At 38.7% G+C, this 23760-nt stretch overlaps 1 protein-coding gene across 1 annotated transcript in view; it reads left to right on the top strand.

The window, feature by feature from the left end:
• LOC112569828 (autophagy-related protein 2 homolog B-like) overlaps nucleotides 1-21648 on the top strand; it is a 54331-nt gene extending 32683 nt beyond the window's left edge. Inside the window, exons 13-41 of the mRNA XM_025247841.1 lie at nucleotides 1928-2029; nucleotides 2333-2506; nucleotides 2966-3069; nucleotides 3305-3474; nucleotides 5187-5292; nucleotides 5420-5621; nucleotides 5835-5977; nucleotides 6221-6387; nucleotides 6747-6898; nucleotides 7642-7774; nucleotides 8187-8389; nucleotides 8633-8820; nucleotides 9141-9230; nucleotides 9718-9785; nucleotides 10201-10268; nucleotides 10504-10656; nucleotides 10846-10960; nucleotides 11351-11559; nucleotides 11936-12143; nucleotides 13003-13039; nucleotides 13453-13582; nucleotides 13848-14015; nucleotides 14633-14734; nucleotides 15113-15459; nucleotides 15686-15835; nucleotides 16151-16272; nucleotides 16609-16763; nucleotides 16892-17041; nucleotides 17698-21648. Coding sequence (XP_025103626.1) covers nucleotides 1928-2029; nucleotides 2333-2506; nucleotides 2966-3069; nucleotides 3305-3474; nucleotides 5187-5292; nucleotides 5420-5621; nucleotides 5835-5977; nucleotides 6221-6387; nucleotides 6747-6898; nucleotides 7642-7774; nucleotides 8187-8389; nucleotides 8633-8820; nucleotides 9141-9230; nucleotides 9718-9785; nucleotides 10201-10268; nucleotides 10504-10656; nucleotides 10846-10960; nucleotides 11351-11559; nucleotides 11936-12143; nucleotides 13003-13039; nucleotides 13453-13582; nucleotides 13848-14015; nucleotides 14633-14734; nucleotides 15113-15459; nucleotides 15686-15835; nucleotides 16151-16272; nucleotides 16609-16763; nucleotides 16892-17041; nucleotides 17698-17925 — 4344 coding nt within the window. The 3' untranslated portion in view covers nucleotides 17926-21648. The remainder of the gene's footprint in view (nucleotides 1-1927; nucleotides 2030-2332; nucleotides 2507-2965; nucleotides 3070-3304; nucleotides 3475-5186; nucleotides 5293-5419; nucleotides 5622-5834; nucleotides 5978-6220; nucleotides 6388-6746; nucleotides 6899-7641; nucleotides 7775-8186; nucleotides 8390-8632; nucleotides 8821-9140; nucleotides 9231-9717; nucleotides 9786-10200; nucleotides 10269-10503; nucleotides 10657-10845; nucleotides 10961-11350; nucleotides 11560-11935; nucleotides 12144-13002; nucleotides 13040-13452; nucleotides 13583-13847; nucleotides 14016-14632; nucleotides 14735-15112; nucleotides 15460-15685; nucleotides 15836-16150; nucleotides 16273-16608; nucleotides 16764-16891; nucleotides 17042-17697) is intronic.
• Nucleotides 21649-23760: the final 2112 nt, after the last annotated feature.

Raw genomic sequence — 23760 nt, 5'->3', positions numbered from 1 at the left:
ACTGACGGTCACGTGCTACAAGGTTGTTATCAGTACAGGATGTGCTGGACCCTTGTAGGCCTGTAGCAAGGTGACCAGACGTTTCGGGGGCGAAAGCGGGACACGTGCCGATGATGGTGTCGTCACCTTCAAAGAACGCCGAAAAAAGTGATTTTTAAAGACAAGCGGGACATTTGATGGACTTGCCAGAAAGCCAGAAAGCCCGATATTCAGGCGGGACACGAGGTCAAAAGCGGGACTGTCCCGCCTAAAGCGGGACGTCTGGTCACCTTACCTGTAGTCAATCCTTTATTATATATATATTTTTTTTAATTTGTGTGGGCCGATTTCGCCAAAGAACATTAATTACGTTTATCAACAGCCGACATCCATATGGAAATGGTCTACTCTCGGCTTGGAGTGAACGTCACATGCACGTATTATTCTCCCACATTGTCCATGTAGACCGCAGGCATCAGACGAGAAGTACAAGTACACGTGCCTGTCCCGTCTATCCCGTAATGAAAGTTCCTTGTTCGTCCCTAAAAATATCCTTTATTATTATTATTTACTTAATATACGTTTATGTTATGAACAAAAACAGATTTACTGAAATCTGTGATTGCCTTGGCGGGCCGGATCAAATGATTTCGCTGGCCGGACGTTATCCCCATCCCAGTTTAAGAGAGGAGTTGGAGTCTCAAGACTGATGTCAATTATTCTGTTGTCGAGGAAACCATAAAATATGTCAAGTACGGAGATGAAAATATAGATGGTGTTGGCATGCCTGAAGGAGATCCTGATCAGTCTGTGTATCTATCACTTTGACAGACCAGAGACGTCTATGGACAGACCCAGTACGTGGCCTCAGAAACTAGTTCACGAAACTCCTTCCCGTCATCATCCCTCCCATACAGTTACGTGCCGACCATCCTGTCTACGGCTGGGGGAAGACGCAGGATCAAGGTGTCCACTCCTCCCCATCCCCTATTCAGCGTCGAAAAAGAATCAGACAATTATGCATTTGAAATGACATTGCCAGATTTCACTTCATTCAGTCGACAGAGTTTTCCACTCTCCCCCACCCTCCACGAGACTATATATAAATCAAATCGGGATCTTTTAAACCATTTTTGATTTTCTTTTCCTACTCCACCTTGATGCACTGGCCTTTGATGTTAGATGCTATTTTTGTTGACTTCGTCTTTCATTTACAAAGATTTGGAAGTCAGGAGCTCTAAGCTTCTCTAAGAAATATGGACCATAGGTAGATTTATCTGTTCATGCTTTGGTTGAAAGTGTATATCCTTATTCATCTTTGACAGTTTTTTAAGATACTACAATTTGACTGTAATATTTTGACTGAAGAACTTTCTGGCCTGATTTAGCAAAGATTGAGAAGTTTGTATTTTAAACTCATAATAAGAAATCTTTTTATCATACACCACAATAAGATATGTTTGAAAGATGGATGTCTATCTGAAGGTCATTTTCTTTAAAGACAAACCAGAGTTTTTGTGTGCTGTAAAGAAAATTTGCTAATGCAAGTAGTTCTTGTTCCTTGGGAGGAGAGGTGTTGAACTGTAGTTTAAAGTGGTTTACCTTTCTCTAGAGTGGAGCACACTAATAATCTGGCACCTCCCCAATGAACTTTCATTTCTTTATAAAAAGATCAGAATATGACTTAAGCCTTTTGTAGCAGTTTTCATACTTTAGTCAAACATATTGCACAGAGAAGGGTAGCATGTCAGTTTAGTTTTCTGTTTCAGTGAAGGAAGTTATAACTGAGTGATATTTTGATATATAGTATGTAGAAAACTATGTTGGGATTACATGCATGCCTGCCTCAGAAGTTATGTTTGTTATTGTTAATAATTGATGTTTGTGTGAAAATCATTATAAAAGTGTAGAATATTGATCTTGGTTGATATTGTGTTTCTCTGTCCAGCTTTTAACATTCCCAAGTCAAGATGCAGGAGAAAGGACACCACAAGGTTCATTCTGTTCCATCACACCAGCTGCCAAAGCCAGTTTTGTTTTTACCAGCAAGGTAAGATAAGCATTTTTTACATACATTCAGGGTTAAAAGAAAGTAATTATATTGACATAAATGTTATCCTCTTACATTTAAAAAAGTAATTATATTGACATAAATGTTATCCTCTTACATTTAAAAATTATTCAGTTTATTTAAAAGCGATTTTGTCAACACTGAAACTCTGAAAGCAGAATTGAGATCATAGACTTAAAATACAAAAACATGCCATAAGGGACTTTCTGTTCCTGCAATCTTAAAGCTTTCATTAAGTGTGACATATGTAGTCTTTTGCAGGATGATAATTTGTGTTTACAGACTGGCCCATATGGGTGCATATCCAGCGAAACCAGATTGTCACTGGAGCTGGGACCACTGGTGGCAGAGCTGGACATCACCATCATTGACCGCCTGACTGGACTGCTGTATCCTTCAACTCCACACTATGCGGCATCTCAGAGTTCAGTCTTTGCACAGACTGGCACCAATGGTGTACGAGCAGACACCTACTTACCCTTTTTAGTTTACTGTTTACTAACAATCTGCAGTAACTACCTTGATCTGTGTTTGAACTCCTGTGTAACTTCACCATCACAATATGGAGTAATTCCAAAGAGACTCTGCTGTCACAGTTAATTTGAAATTGTTTTTAGACTAAAACTGTGTAATAATGATCTGCATTTTAGCTATCATTTGTTCTCATAACAGTATCAAGGGCCTTTTTGATGATTTGTCTTTTTTTTATCTGACAAATCCTGCTCCACTAAAGAATTATAACTGGATATCATAAACATATTAAAGCCCTTTCTGCTCAAAAGGTGATATATGGCTAATATGGGTGTACACATCGTTGTTTGTGTAAACTCAGTTAATTTGAAAAGTTGAATTTTCCCAGAAAAGAATTCATTTTTAAGTGCATCTGTGAATGAGCACTTGCTTTTCTTTTTGTAGGCAGGACTACAGTTTTTTGATCAGGCAATGGATGATGTGTCCTCATCAAAGGACACAGTGCTGGAGATCACAGTATTTAGTCCTAAAGCTTGTCTTCATGTACGGTAAGCAAATTGCAAGCTAGCTCATACTTCAATGGGTGAAGAATAAGGAATGTTAGTTTAGAATGTATTTCACAATCTGAGTTAATAATATTTCTTCTGTACCATATAAATAATAAGAATGTGCTTGAAAAAAAATTTGACATATCTGACAAATTTTTTCTGGGGAGTTTTTTTAAGCTGGGGGCATATTTGTTATTTATTTATATATTTATATAACATGTTTTATTGGTATCAGATTTCCAGTGCCAGATTTGCGATCCACTACTCATGTCGCTACACGGCAGTGGTGGAGGCGCAACCTGCATAAAGAGATCCTCTTACTAGAGGTGCAGAACTTGCGGATGCACACAGGACTGTCTGATACCAGTCAAACAGTGTATGATCTCACATGCAGTGTAGCAGAAGGTGCGCTTCAGTGATTTAGATTAGCTTACTTAGCAGCTGTAAATAAGTAATAATATCAAGTTAACATGAAGTAACATTTAGAGCGATTGGTGCTTGAGTGGCTTCTTGTTCCTTATAGCCTGCAGCTGCTGATAATCAGCTTAGTAAACAGCTGTTGATGTAACTGATGATTAGCATAGATACAGCCAATAATAAATGCTGATAATGTAATTAACAGCTACATTTAATACAGGTAACAGTTGGTAAGAGTATACAGCCAGTGATGGTTACTTGCAGGGGTTAACTATTGCTGCTAAGTTAGAGGATTTGAAATATGTTTGTGTGAATCAAGAACTGGCATCCATGTACTGCTATGAACAGATCTGCTTGTATGCACACACTGATGGATTATCTGGTATGCATTTTAAGAAGCATGTTGCTGATGACCTGTCAGATGCCAAACGCTAAAAGCATAGTTGTTACTCTTGGGTTTTGCAGATACCATAGATGGTTCCCAGTCACTTAATCCCCAGACACTTCATCCCCGACACTTCATCCCCGACACTTCATCCCCGAGACATTTAATCCCTAAGCACTTCATCCCCAGACACTTCATCCCTAAACTAAATTCTTAACTATAAAAATTATGAAGTCAGCGAAAAATTTTATTGAAATTATTAATTGAAATTCAAATAATTCAAATTCAAATCATGCTATTAACTTCAACGTCATTTGAACATCTACAACATTAGTTAAAATTCAATAAGCAAGTAAATGTAATGTTCTTCAAACAATATGATATGAAAATTGTTCTTGAGTGTTCGGGAGGTAATTGCTGTTAATCAATATGAAAAGTAAGCTAATGATCGGAGGTACAGAAGACGATCCATTGACTCATATCTCTCTACAATGTTGCTAATTCTCCTGGCTAACTCAGCGAATTTCTTCTTTGGACGTTCTCTGTGCCGGCGCATGATTGGTAGAACAGACGCCTTGTGTAGCTGACAATCCTTACGTAGACCATCAAGAATGTCCACATCGTTGGGTGATGACAGGAGAAGAGAGATTGAAGGGCGTGATGCCAACCCTCCACAGAGTTGTTTGTTCGTGCAACACCGCCGATGACGTCCAGGTATTTGTTCCAAGTGTCTGGAGGGAATAAAGCTGAAGCGTAGTTATCACCTCTACCGCGCAGTCTGCGGCCCCGTATGTACGTATGTACGTATGCTCGAAGTAGGATAGAAGTTCCGGCATGCGATCATGTTGTGGCATTGACTCTGCAAGCAATTCGAAGGAATCGACGATGTCTTCCTCACGTACATAGGCAAGTGCTGGGAGGCAGTGTCAGGTAGGAGGTGTCGGGGAGGAAGTGTCGGGGGCTCACACTCCTGTCCGCCATCGGCGCCATGTTGACGGGTAGTGCGGGTTAGTCACCTGTCACACAAGTCTCGGGGATTAAATGTCTCGGGGATGAAGTGTCGGGGATGAAGTGTCGGGGATGAAGTGTCTGGGATGAAGTGTCTGGGGATTAAATGTCTCGGGGATGAAGTGTCGGGGATGAAGTGTCGGGGATGAAGTGTCTGGGGATTAAGTGACCGGACACCATCATAGATACCACGTGTTGACCTCTCAGCCACAGGAGCAAAATCTGTTTACAGGACTTTTATGTTCAAGTCATCATGTATGCTGTATTCTGAGGTTTTAGACAGGCTATTATTTTATGTGTTTTGCAGCATATTTACAAGAGGACTTCAACAAAATGCCAGTCTGCTTTGGCCGTGTGACTGGTGATGACTCTTGTGATGCCCAAGAAGCTGAGGAAGGCTTCAACTGGCCCAGGTCTGAATATCATACATTTTGAGGAATTTGCATACTTCATATTATCATTTTCATTTTAGATCACTGCATGGTTACTTTGTCAGAGAAAGTTATAGAATGATAGATGATCACTGTGTTTTATTTTCAGGGTGGTCATCAAGGTGTTTCAGCCCACAACGTCAGCCTTAGATGTGGCTGAGGAGTTTGATGATTCCAATGATAGCTTTAATGGCATGTGTCAGTTCTCCACCTCAGAACCTTCCCCATTTTCACAGCAGAAATCGATGTACAACCGGGAAGATTTGACACGTGACTCTGAAGACGACACAAGGCCACCTGATACTCATGAGGTTTATTTTTAAGTCTTGTCATAGGGTTAATAGTTTTGTACCTGGGGTAAAATGCTTTTAAAAATAATGCACATTGTTATTAGGAATGGGATTTGGAGCATTAGGCATTAAATCAAAATACAACTTTAGATTCTAAAAGTATGTTTATCTTATTCTGGCTTACTGAAGACATAATAGTTGAATAACAGGTGTTGTGCTATTGTTTTCTTCAAGATTGTGATGCCAGGCAACAAGAAAGAAACTCAGGTATTCCAGGAAGCAGCCTCAGCCAGTACACAGCTTCTAGTGGAAGTGACTTTACCTGTGGTTGTGGGTATGCTTCACAGTAAACAGTTTTATGAACTTCTGTACAACAGGTGAGGATCACACTAAGTTCGGCTTTGGCTTAGTCCTTGCATTTTTCAAGATAAGTACTGTATTTTAAACCAGTGATCAAAAGCTGACAATAAAATCTCAGCTAGAAGAGATAGTTGACATTGTTCTTAAAGATCTCTTAGCAAAGCTTAGTTAACACTGCAGTCCATCTTGAGTGACTAAGGAAAATAAGCAGAGTCTGGCTGTGAGGGATGAACTGAGCTGCAGCTCTTTCTGTCTATCAGGATGAACAATGACCTTCTGATGTGGGAACCAGCTGTGCCTATTCCCCATTTTGCCACAGACAGCACCACCTCCAGCCTTGGAGTCAACTTATCTGTGCAGCATCTGCTGAACTTCAACAACCCTGAGAATTCAGACCTACAGGACCAACCACGTTCAGCACAGTTTGGTCAGCACTACTCACATTTATTGTTGTTTTTTTTTATGATCAGAAAAAAGTGTTATTTAACTGCTTGTATCTGAACCCAGCTTAAACTAGGCTATGCAATGTTTGTTAAAAGTCCATTCACAAGAATATTATCATGTTTGTTGGATATTTGACTCTTTACGACCTTGCTGGATCTCTGTAGTGCATTCTGTAATTATCTTTGCCTTTTCCTTTTGGGTAGGGATATGAGGGAGAAAGAGAGCGAGCTAAAATCTAGTAACTTCTGTCAGTGGTGCTAACTGGACTATGACCAGTAAAAAACTGGATAGCACTGAAAGTGTTCATGTTTTTTGCACTCTCTTTTGTCTGGTTGATGACAGAGTCTGACTCAGAGTCTGATGAGAGTGCTCCACACTACAGCATCCATGACAACAAGAGCAAAAATCAGCCTGTTCGCCGGCAGCTGCAGAGCAAGATTTGCCTATCCCTCAGCATTGGAGAAGGCAAACTGCTGGCATGTGTACCTCATAAGGTTGTTACTATCAGCTTCTCCTGTTTGTCCTCCTTTGGCTTTTTGTAGTTGTTTTTTCTTTGGCTTTAAATTAGGATGGTTTTTATAAAGTTATATAATTTTTGCTTCAGTTTTCAAGTCTGGAAAGAGGGGAGACACTTTGAGAGAGTGAAGACATTTTGTTCAGCAGTTGTAAACAACCTTTCATAACATCTTTATGGGTTGATGCTGAATTTGATATGATAGAGTGATGTCTCTTCACCTAGCTGGCTGGAGGGGGCTGTGCTCTGTCATATTTTTGTGGACTGTGGAATGTGGTTTTTTCTGTATGTACATGCTACCTTTTGGCATGGAGTACACAGTCTGCTACAACCTATTCCATTCTGTTATGTTGTTATTATTCTGTGCATATATATTTTTCCATCTAGTGCTTTGAGCCAACCTTTGTTGGTGAGATAAAGCACTATAAATCAACATTATTATGGTAACTTTATTTAGGAATACCATTTTTAAAAGTGAGCATTAATTTATTCAAGGAAATAAGTTGCTTTAGTGTCTTTTATTTGTGTTATTTGCATACACTCTTTATTATTTGGTTTAAATGTTTATTCCTTGCCAGATGAAAATCCATTTCCAGCAAAATCTTTCTAGAAACTGGAAGAAGAAAATTCTTATTAAAAGTAGCATTCACTTTGATATTAGAGTATTAAGGAAGTATAAATTACACATTAGAACTTTATTTGATTCAGTTGCTGCTATTTCAGGATGAGGGTTGCCATGGAGAACTATTTGTAGTGCTAAAGGATGCCATGCTGTACACAGTCACAGCCTATAGTGGTGACCCTGATCTCCGCTACTTGTGTTTCCAGTCCAACCGTGCTCAACTATACCACTGTGGTTTGTAACACATTTTCTCTTCAGTTTCGTCTATTTGCTCATTTTAAGGAATTCCCTTCTACTTACAATCTTCTTGACTTCCCACATCTTGCTGGGATCAAGTGTTTTTCCATAAAAGCTATCATTTTAACTGTTTTTTTTCTTTAAGTTCAATTCGTCAATTTATTTCTAACTGTTGATATTATGAGCATTGCACTTATGGGATGCAAACTTATGGGGATATGAACATCTCCTCTAACTCATCCTTTCATCTTTTCCCATTTAAACAAAAAAATCAAGGTAGCTCATGAGCAAAATGGGATTAACTATTGAAAATATTCTTACTAGCTTCCCTGTTGTTGTTTGGTTGGCTTTATTTGGCACTCAACATTTAATGATGACCTTCTGCAGTAATCTTTCTGTATGGAATCAGATCGTGTGGATCAGCCTGTGATTCCTGGAAAATTGGATTACATCAGTGGTACTTTACCTACCCACTTAATGCAGCGCATCTACCGATCTGAGAGGGGCATACCCTCAGGGTCAGCTGGTCCAGTGGGAACTGGTCCTGACACTAGTCAGGATATGGTGTCCGTGGCTGTCAGAACCAAGTTGGACACAATCAATAATGTGAAGGTGGGATTTTCATCAACAGTGTAACAGAAGTAACTAATTTTCACATCCATAAAAGAGAGTTGCTTAAAAAAATTTCCTGCAGGGAGCTAGGTAGACTGAACATCATGATTACCCCCTTTGATAAATATATAAAATCACTGGTACAAGTATAACTTCTGGAACACATATTTCTTAAAAGAGCTTTCAGCAGCAGATAAATGAATTGGATCCAGATCATGCATTATTTCTGTTGGTTTTCTTCAGCACTTCCTTGTTTCTGTGGCTGTGCGAGGCAGCACCTTACGCCATGAGTTTTCAATGCCTTCACAAAGCTGGATCTCTCAAGCGATTGATTTCATTGATGTGCATGACTTCCCCATCCAAGGTTATACTATGCCCACTGTGCTTACAGAACTTCATGTTCACCTCTTGGCTTGTGCTGTCGACTACAGGTGAGTGGTTAGACCCCATCTCAACCTGAAAAATGCTTCCATGCATTAATCATTTATTCTGTACAGAGTGCAACTGGACTTTTTTAATCTTTGTGATGGATTGATTGATATATGTCACTATGGCAGAGATGAAATGTTTCAAACCACATAATCCTGAATATATACAGATGATAAATTAAGATTCATTAAACAAAATTCAGCTTTTGTACTCTTGGAAAATAGCAGAAGCCTAAATGTGCATGTAAATGATAATGTATAAAATTCTGTTTTCAATAATTACCATTATGTTAAAAAGAATAAAATATTTCTTGTTTTGCTAGACCTCTTTTTCTGCCACTACGTGCAGTGGTAACTGCTGAGAATGTCAGCTTGTCAAGCAATTTGAGTACTGATGCTTCTACATCTATACGGTACAGGAAGTTATGATTGTTTTTCTTACAAAAATGAAATTCTTTCCTTGATGTCTTGCACTTTTGTTCTGGTGTTGAAATGTGTTAGTATGAACAGACTAACTTGTTGATTTGATGGGTCAACTACCCCTTCAAAGTAAGGTGAAATAAGGTTTCATCATTAATAATCGAAATTAAAACATGAACAGGTATAAGTTGTGAAATGAGTGTATGCATTAATATCATTCACACCACTAAGCTCATGTTCCTACACATGTATGCACACACAAAAGGTACAAAAATGTAGGGTGGTTGATGTCGACACAGTGAGGGTGCAGAGAGACTGGAAAAACCAGATGCAGCAGATTTCCATGGCATTACATAGTCTGTACGCTCAATTAGCTTTTCCTCCATCCACATGAATGTATGTATTGTGTACACTTACATGTATAATGAATGTGAGACAACATTAAGTTAGCTAAAGTAGCAGAGGTTATGTATTCCTCAGATTTATGCTGGAGAGTGCTTCACTCTTTTTGTCTGACAAGACTTTCATGGAAGCGAACCTTAAGAAAGGTACCGTCTTCATCTATTATGTTGTCCATGAGCATATTTGTAGCAATCTATCTCTTGATCATGTATAATGTATTCAATTAGATATGTGTGTATGCATTGATCCATAATAACATACAAGTCAAAGCATTTTAAGTATGTTGTGGAAAGATCATATTTGTGAAATGGTACTTAAAAAAAATTAAGCTGAAGGGGAACACTTGGTAAAAGGTAGAGAACAGGAAGATCAATAATTTTCCTGAATGAAAGATAAAATGTGTTTTTGCCCATTTCAGCTGTTCATGCAGCATTATTGAGGGATGTTGTGTGCCCATTTAGGGAAGGGTGTTTAGAAGGGTATAGTGGATCTTTTTCTTGATTCCTGTTTTTTAGATGTAAATTATTTCAGGGTTTATCTTTGCATCTTTTTCTTTTTCAGACTATGTTTGTGTTGCCGATCTAAACCTATTTGAACTTGCCTTGCGCTTTGGGGATGGCAAAAATCCTGTGAGCCCATGTTATAAATATGTGTTATGTTAATTTTTTTGACATTCAAGTTTAAAGCCATGTAATAAATCTCTTTTCTTTTCTTGTTTTTGTGAATTCACAGTAATAACTTTTCCAATTCCAGTTTTGCATTTTCGCAATCAGACTTAAGCTAACTTTCCTGTGCAACAACAGCAACAACAACATAAGATTAGAAAGTACATTGCTGCAATCTTACTATTCCCTTCAAATTTAGAAATGGCCAAAGACTGATCTCCGCCTTATAGCCAAAAAGCTGGAACTGCAGACATGCTCTGATTCCTGCAAGGCACTCATTGAACTGGTCAGCTATATCCTGAAGGAGGGAGATCTTTATCCTGATAAAGATGGGCAAGATGCTGTAGAGGAGGTGAGGAATGGGTCTCATACAATATTTTCTAAGCAAAATTTCCTGCAGAATGCTAAAAGACATTTAGAAGTATGTATTTACATTTTGGCATTATCATCAGCATTGGCTATTAGTTCTAGAGTTAAATTTGCTTTAAATGAGCCACTCAATGATGATATCTTAGTGTAAAATCTAGGCATTTGCATTCAGACACTTCCAGAGCCCTCACAGATAGCAGAGTCATTATCGGAGTCGAAGCTGGAGCATGTGCACTTCATGATGGAGGAAGCTATCAGTGATTTAAATGAACTAGCAACAGAATCAGGTGGGTAAATGTTGGCAAAGTATCAATGTGGCCTCTTAAAATATTTATTTTTATTTTTTCTTGTGGACAGTTTCATCTTGAGCTAAAGAGCACAAAAGGGCGAATCAACCTGTCTAACTAGCCTGTGTTTCATAGATTTCTATTAGATATTAGATTTGTATGTGGCATGTGGATATAGTTTATTCTTTGTTGTTCCTTTTAGGAGCATAGGGCCGAGGCATGTAGATATATGTCAGTGAATTTTTGACACATTCTAATATGGAATATTGGGCTTTAAGATTCACTTTCATCATATGATTTTTGAACATGAAATACACCTTTAATATTAGGAATGTTAAAATAGACAAATGAAGAAAAAACTGAATCTTTAACACAGTGTGTGGCTTGCAGGGTCACCAGAGAAGACAGGACCAGGCACAGAAGTATTCTTCATGACAGAGGACCATTTCAACAGATTACCCCAGGCAGCACCACCAGCTGGTCTGCGTCACATAGTTTTCTCCCCTAGTGCTGATTCTTTCACCAGCACTTTTTCTGACCAGGGCAGTGATCCAGATGAAGACTTCTGCATCATTGATGATCCTGGGATGGGCATCGCTGTGAGTCCTTGTTATAGATTTTCATCAGCAGAATCTGATGTAGCAGGGAGATGGAGAGAGAGAGACTTCTATATACTCTATTTATGCTTGCAGTAGAAGATGAACCTTTTAATTTAGAAGGATTGATAACTACAGATGAACTCAGATTTACCTTGCTTTTTGTCTTTTTTTTTGATTATGTCTTTTATGATGTTGGTACAAATAAACCACACAGTGACAGATTTTTTTAGGGGGGGGAGGGGAAGAAGGTATTATTGTGCTGTGGCATTTGCCAGACACCACTGGAATTCCAATCCTTTTTTTTGTACATGAAATATTTATGTGCACATGAATAACACTGCAGTTGGTTCTCTCTGTCTCTCATGCTTATCTCAAGCCCCGTGATGGAAAGCCCATGGTTCGCATCTTTACCAAGGAGCCAGTAGTTATCATTGACAACTTCTTCACTCAGCCAGTTGGCAAAATAGATCAGCTGAAGGCTCCTAGCCACTACCCCAAACCAGAGGTTCGGTACACATTGCGTGAACTCTCTCTAATTTGGTACATGTATGGAGGCAGAGACTTCTCCCCTGACACCAAGAAAGGTAAATCACATGTTGTTGTAGTGTTTTTACTTTTGGATCTCATTGGCTTTAATGATAATAATAGTATATGTCCTTATATAGCATAGCATCACAACCAAGATAGGCCACACTCTCAATGAGATCAGACATTTGGGAGAGAGGGATAGAATGCAGGAGTCTAGGAGTGAAGATTTTGATCACGAGTGTGGACAGATAAGATTTCAGTAAAGTAGAGAGGGGAGGAGCCATCAAAGAATCCATAGCATAGAGTTGAGAGCTTGCAGTCTATTCTAGCTTTAATTGGTAGCCAATGAAGAGAGTGAGGAAGTAGAGTGATTGGTTCAGATTTGTGAGTCTGGAAAGCAAGACAAGCAACCGAGTTCCAAACTTTCTGAAGCTTGTGAAGGAGGTACTATGGACAGCCAGCAAAAGAGTTGCAACAGTCTAGTTTAGACAGAAATGAGCTGATGAGAATTTTGGTGGTTGAGATAGAGTACAGGGAATAGAGCTGATCTTCTGGAATTCATAGTGCACAGCATGACTGATGTTAGAAACATGTCAGCAGACATTATGTAACCTAAGGTGTCATCAGCAGATTTATTGCTGAAATAATGAATTCTCCCCCTCCCCCAACTTAAAGATCAGCTCAGGTGTTATAAGTTGGAAGTGACTTGTTAAAATGATTCAATTCTTTTTCCACCTGTTCAGGGCCTCTTACATTGTGATGTTCTATGCAGATGAGAAAAGACATTGTTCTCTTATGTCAAAGCTGCCTTGTATGTATATTGTTTCCAGTAAAATCATCAGAAGATCACTTGTGAAGCTAAGTGTTTTAGATTATAACAAATATGTAGAATATCATACATTTTTTTTCTTGCAGACAAAAATAAAACAGGTCGTCCATCATCGAGTGAAAGGTAAGATATTGTAAACTTGTGAAGTCTCCTATCATGTTGTTATACCATTGAGCTGGAAGTTTCTTACCAAGCTAAAAAAAATTTCTTGTGTTCTCCCTATCTCAGCCATCAAATGTTTGTGGAACATTTTATATAACATAGTAAAATAGTAGATATGCATCAGCTAATTTCCAGATAAAATGTAATCTGAAAAGAAACCTAACACCTGCAGATGCTTACTTTTATGAAAAAGTTTTTTTAAGTACAAATATACTTAAATTATCAAAATAGCAAAGGAAAAATTTGTGCACATGTAATAGATTTAAAAAAAATGTGTGATTGACCTCATTTAAAAAATTTTCAGCTTAAAATTTCTCATTAATATTGCTTAGCTTTCTGTCGATGTAGTCACCAGTTAGGCTTTATGTCCTCAGGGTCTTTTTGCCAGCATTTGGATCTCCTGCCCATTCTCCGGACCGCAAGCCACGAGTTCCTCGTAGTTGGCAAGAACAAGGTGGTCCACTACGGGACCATGACACTCTAATGGAGTTAAGGCTTTCTAAGGTAGACTGTCATTTATAGTTCAGTTTTACTTCAAAGATGACATCTTGAAGACAAGCAAATTCAACACAACAAAACATTTCTTGAAAATTGTAAAGTGTGGAAAAACTGTTAACATATGTTTTTCATATGGTCAGTTCTTCTGTGATGGTATTTGATGGGAATAGTTATGTTAAGCATAAACATGAGCCTACATTTATGCTGTAGTTAAGTAAAGTCAAGCAGAGAGTTCTGTTTTACGATTTTGAATGTTGTCTGTTAACTGCAGGCAAGAGTGCAGTATGATGTGTATCCTGTGACTGCCAGTGAGGCATCCCGTGCTGTGTTGATCGTAAATGAAGTTGAGATTGTGGACCGTTTGAAGGTCTCCCCAATCAACAAATTTCTTTACCTGTATACATCAGAAAAGCAGCCACGGAAATCAAGTGGCAACATGGTGAGTGTTTATTTCATTTCATGCAGGATGAGGGATCCTCAAAAAAAAACCACAGCAAATTTATGGCATCTCCTAAATAAAATAGTTCAAGGAAAAAAAAATCAAAACCATATAGTGAAGTCTGAAGGTGCTTGTAAAAAGCATGGAAAAGACAACCATAAACAGTACTGCTTTTTTCCTAAGGTGTTACTTCCTGTGACACCATCAAACACATTACTATTCTTATGAGAGGTGTAACCTTCCAGACACGGTCAAAGCACATTACTATGCTTATGAGTAGCACTGCCTCCTGAGAAAACTGTCAAAGCACAATACTATCCTGATGTGTGATGCTACCTCCTGAAACACTATCCAATAAATAGTGCACCTTATGAGTAGTCCCATGTGCCCTACACAATTTTTTTCTTATTGTACATCTCTAAAAGATGAAAAAGTTGACCTAACTCTGATGCAGCAGAAGTCCTAATGTTTATCTGCTTAGAAGGTATCCAAGTATATGAATGAGCAAGAATGAAGGGTTAAAGGATAGGGTGGGGTCAATCTTTGTCTGAGAGTTAAGATCTGAAAGGCAGTGAAACGTCTAAATGCCTCTTTCAGCATTGTTTCTTCTTTTTCAGGTTCTTGTTAAAGCTCTTTTTTCACGACCAGATCCCATGCTTCCAACACAAGATTGCTCGCTGAAGATCTCTCTCCTTCCTATTCGCCTCAACATTGACCAGGTTGCCTTCAGTCCCTATCTACAATATTCTGCCTTTAATTTTTGTATTTGCTACCCATTGGTAGTATGTATTAATCTTTGTTACAGTTCAACAGCCACAAAATAATTATGGTATAATATTGAATATTGAAACAAGGGTATCTTCAGTTGTCCCGATATAATATCCAGTGAGTAGACTATTCCTCCTTAATGAGTGAAAAACTTGTTAAAAGTCTGACATGCATTATCGTATTTTCGGAGGAAACAACTAAGGGATTAGGGAGAAAAAGTAAGACAGAAGAGGTGGCCCAAAGAAAATGGATTGGATATCAACCATCATGACGACTGGTTGTTGTGTCAGCTATTATTATGTTTATTTTTACCTGGATCCACTTTGCAGGAGTCTCTCTTCTTTTTGCGGCGCTTCTTCATGGAGCTGGCAGGTCAGCAAGCATCAGATCCGTACACACCCACTCCTGGGACGGAAGGCTTTTCATCTAGTGTCTCCACCCCTTCCTCCAGTGCAGGCAGTGGCTCGCGGGATCGTGGGCCTGTGCTGGGTGTTTTGGCAGCAAGACAGCAAGAGGATGAGGATGTAGTAGAAGGGCGAGTGCGCCCAGAACTGCTCATTCAGCTGGATGAAATTTCACTGGAACGCAGCCAAGCTCTGAAGTATGCTTTAGAGCAAGACACTGGTTCGGACACTTCAAGCAACATTGATGTTGGCAGCTTACCCATATTCTTCAAGTGAGTTTCTGTAAAATGTTATTTCTAGCAGATTTTAAAGTAATAGGGTAAGAACAAGACAGTTCACATTGTTCTTGAAAATAAACATTGCTGTTTGTTCAGAAAACATTATTCTTTGTTTGTGGAAACTTGTAATTTTTGTTGGTTGTGACAGAGTTCTCCTAAGAGACACAAAGAAGCAGTGGTGAAAGAAAGCAGGTTAAGTACTTGGTTTCCTTGCTTTCAGGTCAGTGGTGTTTTCACCAGCAGTCCCGATCCGATTAGACTACCATGGAAAGTGTCTGGAGATGGACAGAACCCTGGCTGGGCTACTCATTGGGCTGGCTCAGCTCAATAACTCGGAACTCTGTCTTAAAAGGCTCTCCTGCAGAACTGGGTGAGTATGTTTTGCAACCACCCAACACCCCCCCAACACCACTAAAAATAAAAAACAAAACAAACAGCATGCTTTGTATGGCACATTTGGCTTAGCATGTATCAGGACTAGGTCAGGATATTTGTGTCACGAAAACTCAGTATGTTTTACTGACACATAAGTTTTGTGTTGCATCTTATTAATGGACTGGACTTAGTTGTTACTTTCCTGCACCACTCTGAACTCTAAACTCCAGTTATTGTCTGTAGCACCATTTTTACATTGTTCTGCAGTTATTACTGGTGCTGCTGATTTTATTATGATCTCTCCTTCCAGACTTCTAGGGGTGGAGAAGGTGATGGCTTACATGCTCAGCGAATGGCTAACTGACATTCGTGCCAATCAGCTCCCTAGCATTTTAGGAGGCGTTGGACCCATGTATTCTTTTGTACAGCTCAGTAAGTCCTTGTTCTTCTTTTCCTTCTTTACACTTCCTAGTTTTCCAACTCTTAATTTATCTTTTATTGAATTACCCTGGTCAGACTTTAAAGGTTTTGCACCTTTCAGCTATCAAGCCAGAATGATAAAAAGAGGTGAAAGCGTGTAACCATACCATATCTGTCTTTCTTACGTACACACCAGTAGCATGCATACATGACCATGGTGTTAATCTCTGTATTTTCCATTCAGCTCTTCAAAATTATTGTCTGAAGCAAGAGCAGCTTGCGACTAGGACAAGATAGGACACTGCAGAAGTGTGATGGTATTAATATGATTTATTTGCATCTGTTAAGTCCAGGGTATCCGAGATATGTTTTGGCTGCCAGTTGAACAGTATCGACGTGATGGTCGAGTGTGGCGTGGGGTGCAGCGTGGGGCTTCATCCATATCAGTGTCTACAGCACGGGCAGTCATAGAGCTTACCAACAAGGCTGTGGGAGCACTGCAGGTGAGCATGTTTGGCTCCATACAGGAAATGGCAGAGAAATGATCCAGTTGTATTACTTGTGGAATTTTGTTGGGCTTTTAATTATCTCGAGTTATATAGAATGAGATTATTTGAAATCTTTTTTTCAGCTCTTGTCAGAACTGGCATATGACATGCTGTCACCAGGCCCAAGTGTCAGACAAACCAAACGGCAAAAACATCGTCAACAACGCAGCCGTCACAGCCAGCCAACTGATTTGCGCGAGGGTGTTAGCAATGCTTATAATGTTATTTGTGAGGTGAGTCAGCTTCTTGGTTGATTGTTGGGATTCTATGCTGAGTCAACAAGTGAGGCTGTGGTGTTGATTGATGCTTCTGATACTGACTGATGATAACCATTGTTATCATTGCTTTTCACTTTGTTCGCCCAAAAATGCATTCAAAACATGACTTCCAACCCAGTGCTCAAACCAACCTTTCACTGTCTTGCCTTCATTACAAAATCTCACACCTTTTATGTCATTATGTTGTCTCAGTGTCTGTTGATGTTTTTGTCCTGTGTGCACCTTTTTTTAAAAACATCTTTATCCGTACATTTGTGTATTTTACTTACTTTTTGTGCCTATGCAGCACAGTGTGTCTCCTTGAAAGTGGGGACATGTGCTATAAAGAAATCTACCTGTTACAACAAGCTAGTCTAGACCTGTAAACAGGTATCACATCCACAGAGAAATTACATGGACTGGAGGCGAGATCTGAACCCATAACTCTCAAACATGTCCAAGAGACAAGTCAGGTTCTTGAAGGCAGAAAAAAAAAAATGATGATAAAGAAACCTTGTTCTTCTTTCTCACCTCTGTGCACATAAGCACACTGGTCGATATACAAACATTTATGATCTTAGTTTCAAAGTCATCCGAGCAGACATATTTGGGGTTTTTGTGTTTGTGTGTAGGGAATCTCCGACACGGCACAAGAGTTGGTGCGAGCCGCCACAGAGGAGCAAGAGCAGAAGGGGATGACAGGGGTGGTGGGAGGAGTTTTACGGCAGTTGCCTCCCACTGCTGTCAAGCCACTCATTATTGCAACCACTGCAACATCGAACGTTCTTGGGGGTATGCGCAACCAGCTCTGCCCCCAGGCAAGGAAAGAGGATGAGGAGAAGTGGAAGGATGACCATTAGCATCATTAAGGGGGTGGTGCACAAACCTCCATTTCAGTCTGTGTTTGCTCATCAACATCAGTTACATTTTGCCAGCCTGAACTATTCTGCATGTGCTTGTTATCAGGAGATGATCAAAACTTCACTTGACATGTAATCTGATCAGACCAAAATGTGCATTACCTTTTTAAGTAGTGGTATTTGTTTCATTTAGGTGTCACTTAAGTTTTGGGCTGTCTTTGTGAACAAAGAGTTTTAAATCTGTCTTGATAATTTACAGGGTGCTGTGGTCACAAGCTGTGATACTGAAGCACATTTATAGGGAAACTGATTGTTTAGATGTTAAATAATGAAAAAAGAAACAGAAGTTATTAAAACCCCAAAACCATCATGGAATATCATGGTAAACATCCTGATGTATCACAGACATTGCCTTTTACAATATTTGAAAGTTGTTTTGCTGTCAAAAATTCATTTAAATAAAAGTTGTATCATGACACAGAATAACCAACATATACCAACTGTATTGGAAGAATTAAATTTGGGTTGCAAGCTCCTTCACACTGACAAAACAGTGTACTTGGCCAGTTATTAGGGGTTTTTTTTTTCAAATAACTTTTAGTAGTCATTTGATGTCCTAATACCTTAAACTGTCTTTTTAGATTGCCCATTGTTGTGAATGTGCAATGAAATTGTTTTTTGTGGGCAGCTAATGATTTAGTTGTATCTTGTTGTCTCCTTCTGGCAACCTAGCTTTCTAATTATTAGCAGGACCTGCACGCAATCACAGAAAACAGGTGTGAGTGGCAGGTCTTGTCATCTGCTACATCTATCCATATGCTCCCCACTTCCTGTGCCAGTGAAGGGAGGAATAAATGAATGAGGGAGGGAAATGTAAATAGAAGTGGGGGGGGGGGTGCTGATAAATGCATGCTTGTGTGCATGGGGGTTGGTGGTTGGGAAGGGTAAAAGCTAGTGGAGAGGTGCATACATGCTCATGAGAGATTTTTTAGTGTGTTTGTCATCACAATGCTGAAAAAATCAAAATCCAAGGTAAAGTCTGAGGCTTCAAGTAGAGACAACCTATTGAGGTCCACTAGTAACCTGTTTTTTTTTTTTACCCCACCCTTCTCGTGATTGGCCTGTCCTACTGATATCCATTTATTGATTACTTTTTGTCATTACTGTCATCTTTGTGTCTTTACTGTCTTTTGTACATTCTCATAATTGTACCTTCATGTACTACAGATTAACCTACTTTTGTATTATGCACCGAGTGCATGCTCCTCTGTGAGCACGATTCTGTGCTAAGTTGCACATTTCTATTAAGAAGCACACTTTTATTAATACTGATGTGTACTGAAATGCAGACATCACCATGAGCAACAACATATGACTCGTACAGAAAATCATTAGTCAATTCATCACATGAACAAAAGCATCATAACACTGTTTTAGTCCATTGAAATGAAAGGATTTCCTGTGATTGTCTTGATTAATTTTCAGGTGAAACAACATGCTACCTTGTTATTTTATGCCAAGATGAGTTTTTGTTCAGGCATTCATAGACGCATAAAAACTGATGTTGACTGTACAAAATAGATGGCCAGTGGCCCAGTGGATATTTTGATGAACTGAGCTTCCCCTGCCCAGCCATATTCAGGAATGTACATGCAAAAATAAATAAATAAATAAATAGGTCCCATTCAGGGAATATTGATGCAATGGTCTGATGACTGGCACAAGACTGCCTAAAAACAGGCATTTGTTTTGTTCTTTTTTGTTAAAAGGCAGTGTATCTGCACAATGAGGAAAAATTTTAAGAATTAAAGAATGATACTGTTAGGGTAAAATCTTGTTACAAGCTATTTTGACATTACATAGCATCAAAATTGCCGTGAGCTCTTTCTGTTCTTGTCTTGGGTCAGGTAGTTGACAATTTGCTCATGCATTCTGCTTTGTATATACCATTATCTGCATTCATTTTCCTTTGAAAATATGTTTCATTATGGCTGTGGTTTGCAACAGGTATTTTCCACATGTTGCAAGATTTTGCTGTTGTGTTCAGGAGAGTAAGACTTTTTAAAGCTGTAATCTGTGATTTGGGGAAGAATCTTGGACAAGACACACAGGAAACAAGTAAGGGTTAAGCAAGGAGAAAAGTACCATGATCACAATAATTCTCAAAAATATTCTGAAGGCAGTGTTAATTGCAGATGCCAATGCATGTATATAATAATGAATAGTTTTTCAAAAATATTTGACCTCACATAAAACCAAAACTTGCTGAAGTGTGAAAAATGTTTTGTTTGGTGTGTTTTGCAATCTTGTGGCCATTTTAAAGACAGGTACATTGTAAATGATGAGCACCCATAGTTACTCAGATGTGCCACCTTTCTTCCTTTTATAAAGTCTTTCACTTTTCATGAGTGTACATAATCTGATATTTACATTTTGTTTGCAACATGAAAAGTGGGGCACTTTAGTCATGTAGCAAATGTGACCTAAAGTTGTATGGTGTTTGAAAAAGGCAGTTGATTTTTTTTTAACTGAATGAGGGCACAACTGGACCCTATCAATTGTGGGGCTTTACAGATTAGTCACAATTTCATTTTTCCAAAATAGAATTTTTAAAATGATTATAAATGTTTGTTGTGTGAAATTTAAAAAAAAAAGTTTTTGAATGTTTGGGTTGTAAACATTTTAGTCGGTGAGTTTCACTCAAGAATTTTGCGGTGAAAATGTGTAAGTGCCATTTATCTCAGTTTGAGGAGACTCTGAGCACTAGTATGTTATGCTGTTGATGGCTTTCGCAAGTTCACTGCATGATGATTGAAAGGGAACAGATAAATGTTTTTATGGTTGAATTTGTGGTGCATAGAGTGAAGTAAACTGGTTTTATGTTAGATGGACATTTTGAAGTGTTTGGAGGGGGCACAAAGATTAAGAAGAATGAATGTGCTGAACAGTTTCTAGTCACTACTGTTGGGATGAGCAGAAAAGTGTGGAAATTAAGAAAGGCATAATTCTTGTAAATATTTTTATAAGTTGGAACTTGAGTTGTGCATTTGTAAATATTGTGGGCTGTGTTTCCTATAGAAATGTGATAGCCTGATGTTCTCAGAATGTTCTTGCATGTGTGCTGATCTTTTGCTGAATGTAATTTCTTCTTGGTTTTAGACGCAGACATTTTACTATGATGGTTTGCAGTTTTAGAGAAAGGTTTACTCATTTTCCCTTGGCAGTTTCCCCGTATTGTAGGATATTAAGTATTATAGTTTTGTTGGTATTTGTTTCCAGCTATTTGTGTATTCACATAGCAAACTGATAATGGGAAACTTTTTTTTAAAAAACAAGAACACATGTTGCACATCAAGACAGGCATTATGACTGCTTCATGTATTGAGACTGCTGTCATGCACAACTGCTTTGTGTGCTCCAGTAGGTTCTGATTGTTGGTCCATTTTATCATACCTGTAGTGTGCATTGTCAGGCTGACAGCATGTCTTCCATTCTGACCAAGTTTGTAAATTAATTTGGCTGGATCAATTAGATAATGAGCAAAGTCCATGGGGCCATGGTTGGAAGTGTTTTTGCAAAGTTGTGTTTTCATTTTCTGTGCAAGGCTTCTACAGCTTCAAGTATATAAAATTTTTACTGTGAGCATGTCCATATGAAACATGCAGTGTATTGTTTGTGTGCTGTGGCCAGATTTCTGCAATAAAACTACACATTTCTAACCTACTACAGATCTTCACTGTTGCGATCTTTAGAGTGACCTTCTGCTTACCACTTTAGCCCTTCACTTTCAAATACAGAAGTTTTCATTTTTCATCAAACATTTTCAGATTATATATCCCAAGGTAGTGTTGAAAATACCTGAAAGTGCTGCCCATACCAACACAATGTGCCACTTAAATGAAACAAAATTATCTACTGTATGGACAAATCACATTTTTATAGCTCTGAATACTATTACTATTAACACCATCTGAACCAGAAGATTATCTTATTAGAACAGATTTGCAATCATGATTCTTAAATAGCATGGAACATGGTAACTTTTTCAGAAAATGGAATTAAAAAAGCAGTGATTTTTTTTTTTTTTATGTATGGCAGTATGCACAAAGCCACAGCTTCACTCTTATGGAACTTAAACAGCAAGAATCTTAGACTTGCTGACATTTAAATGAGGTGCTTGTGACTTTGTCAGTGTGCTAGCTAACAGTAACATTCTTATCCAAAGTGCTTTTGCTGCATATGTAAAATCATCATGGCTATTAAAGTTTCCTTTAAAGAGCAAATGATGACAGCATGGCCTGTTACATGTATTAGGCATTTATCACAAAGAAATCAATGAATAAACTGCTTTACACAAATTTTCTGCCAATATAATCATGTCAAAATAAGGATTTTATTATAACTGAAATAATATATTGCAACATATTGGACTAAGAGTAATATGAACAGTTTGAATTCACAAAGTAACTGAAACATGAAATTAAATAGAATGAAGAAACTTCGCACATTCACACAGGAGAATCTTCATTTCAACAATGAAAAATCAAACTAAAATATTTTGCTAGTTCTAGCAAAATTTTCTGAAAAGAAACATACAGTGAAAAACTTTGATTACTAAAGATTTACTTAAATAGTTATTACTGTTCTTGTTTGAAAAAGAAATCAGACACCCTCAACAAAACGTGAAATTTTTTTTTTTTTAAGTGTTGCCAAAACTCTGAAAATCTGATGACAAAGATGGTTAAGAGAAAAACTGGACAATATACTTTTTATGTTTTTACATTATTTGCAACAAATTGAAAAGTGAAAAAGTCAACAAGTTCTCCATTTTACTACAGGCTATCTATGTTCTCCCCTTGTCATATTTTCATCTCCATAGCCTTTAATGCATAGCAGTGCACTCTGGTACATTTATATGCTTCGTCATAAGCAAGATTGTTTAAAATCTGCAATATCTATCCCTGATGAACAAAGCACAATCCAGCATAAACACATCTGCTCTTAGTCCTCCTTTTCACTGTCACTACCGAGATCAATGGAAAGGTCTTCTCCATGACAGGAACCAGGAGACAGAGTTCCAGAACTTGATGCCTCTGTGGGACTGCTCAAAGATGATCCAAATCTTAAGGTACTGGATGCTCTCTCCATCTTGATCATGTGATGCATGGCAATGAGGTCATCAGGCCTGGAAGTGGTGAATGAAAATGATGGGATCATCTTCATGGCGCTGGCAGGGAAGAAAGGACTTGCAGGAGTAGGGGGTACTCCCCAGCCAAACATGCCATTTGCTGGAGGACTCAAGGAACCTGTCAGGGTGGATTCTGTAAGGGAGCGTTGAAACATCAGGCCAACTGGAATAGGTGTACTCATGGGGGGTGTACAGATGGACCAAGCAGACAAGCAAGATGGAATGTTAAGGCCTGCATAAAGGCATGATGTGCAGGAACACCATGGGAACCAGAGGATGGGGGAGAAGGGAACATAGTTTCTGTGCTCTGCATCCCTTGTTTAGAGGTAGGCAAGTCCACAGTAGCTTGCTGAGTATCACAAGCAAGTGGCTGCTGAGGTGGTGACTGTGGAAAGCATGTGCTGGAATAGATGGGTGGAATGAGGCAGGGTATGCTCGATTTTCCACTGCTGGGAAGGACTGACAAGGGATAAGAGTAAGAAGAATATGCAGAGACGGGGAGTGGTAAGTGGGACTGAGGCCAGTAAAATGGCAAAGCATTCCATCTAGCCATAAGATTTGTTGAATTCAGGTTGCAGGCTACACTTCACTCCAGTTCTCTGCCTGCTTTTGTTCAGTACACAAGCAGACTGGGTCAAGCCAGGTGA

This window comes from Pomacea canaliculata, linkage group LG8 (genome assembly GCF_003073045.1).
Source record: "Pomacea canaliculata isolate SZHN2017 linkage group LG8, ASM307304v1, whole genome shotgun sequence".
NCBI lineage: Eukaryota > Metazoa > Mollusca > Gastropoda > Architaenioglossa > Ampullariidae > Pomacea > Pomacea canaliculata.
This window is presented reverse-complemented; position numbering and strand designations above follow the sequence as displayed.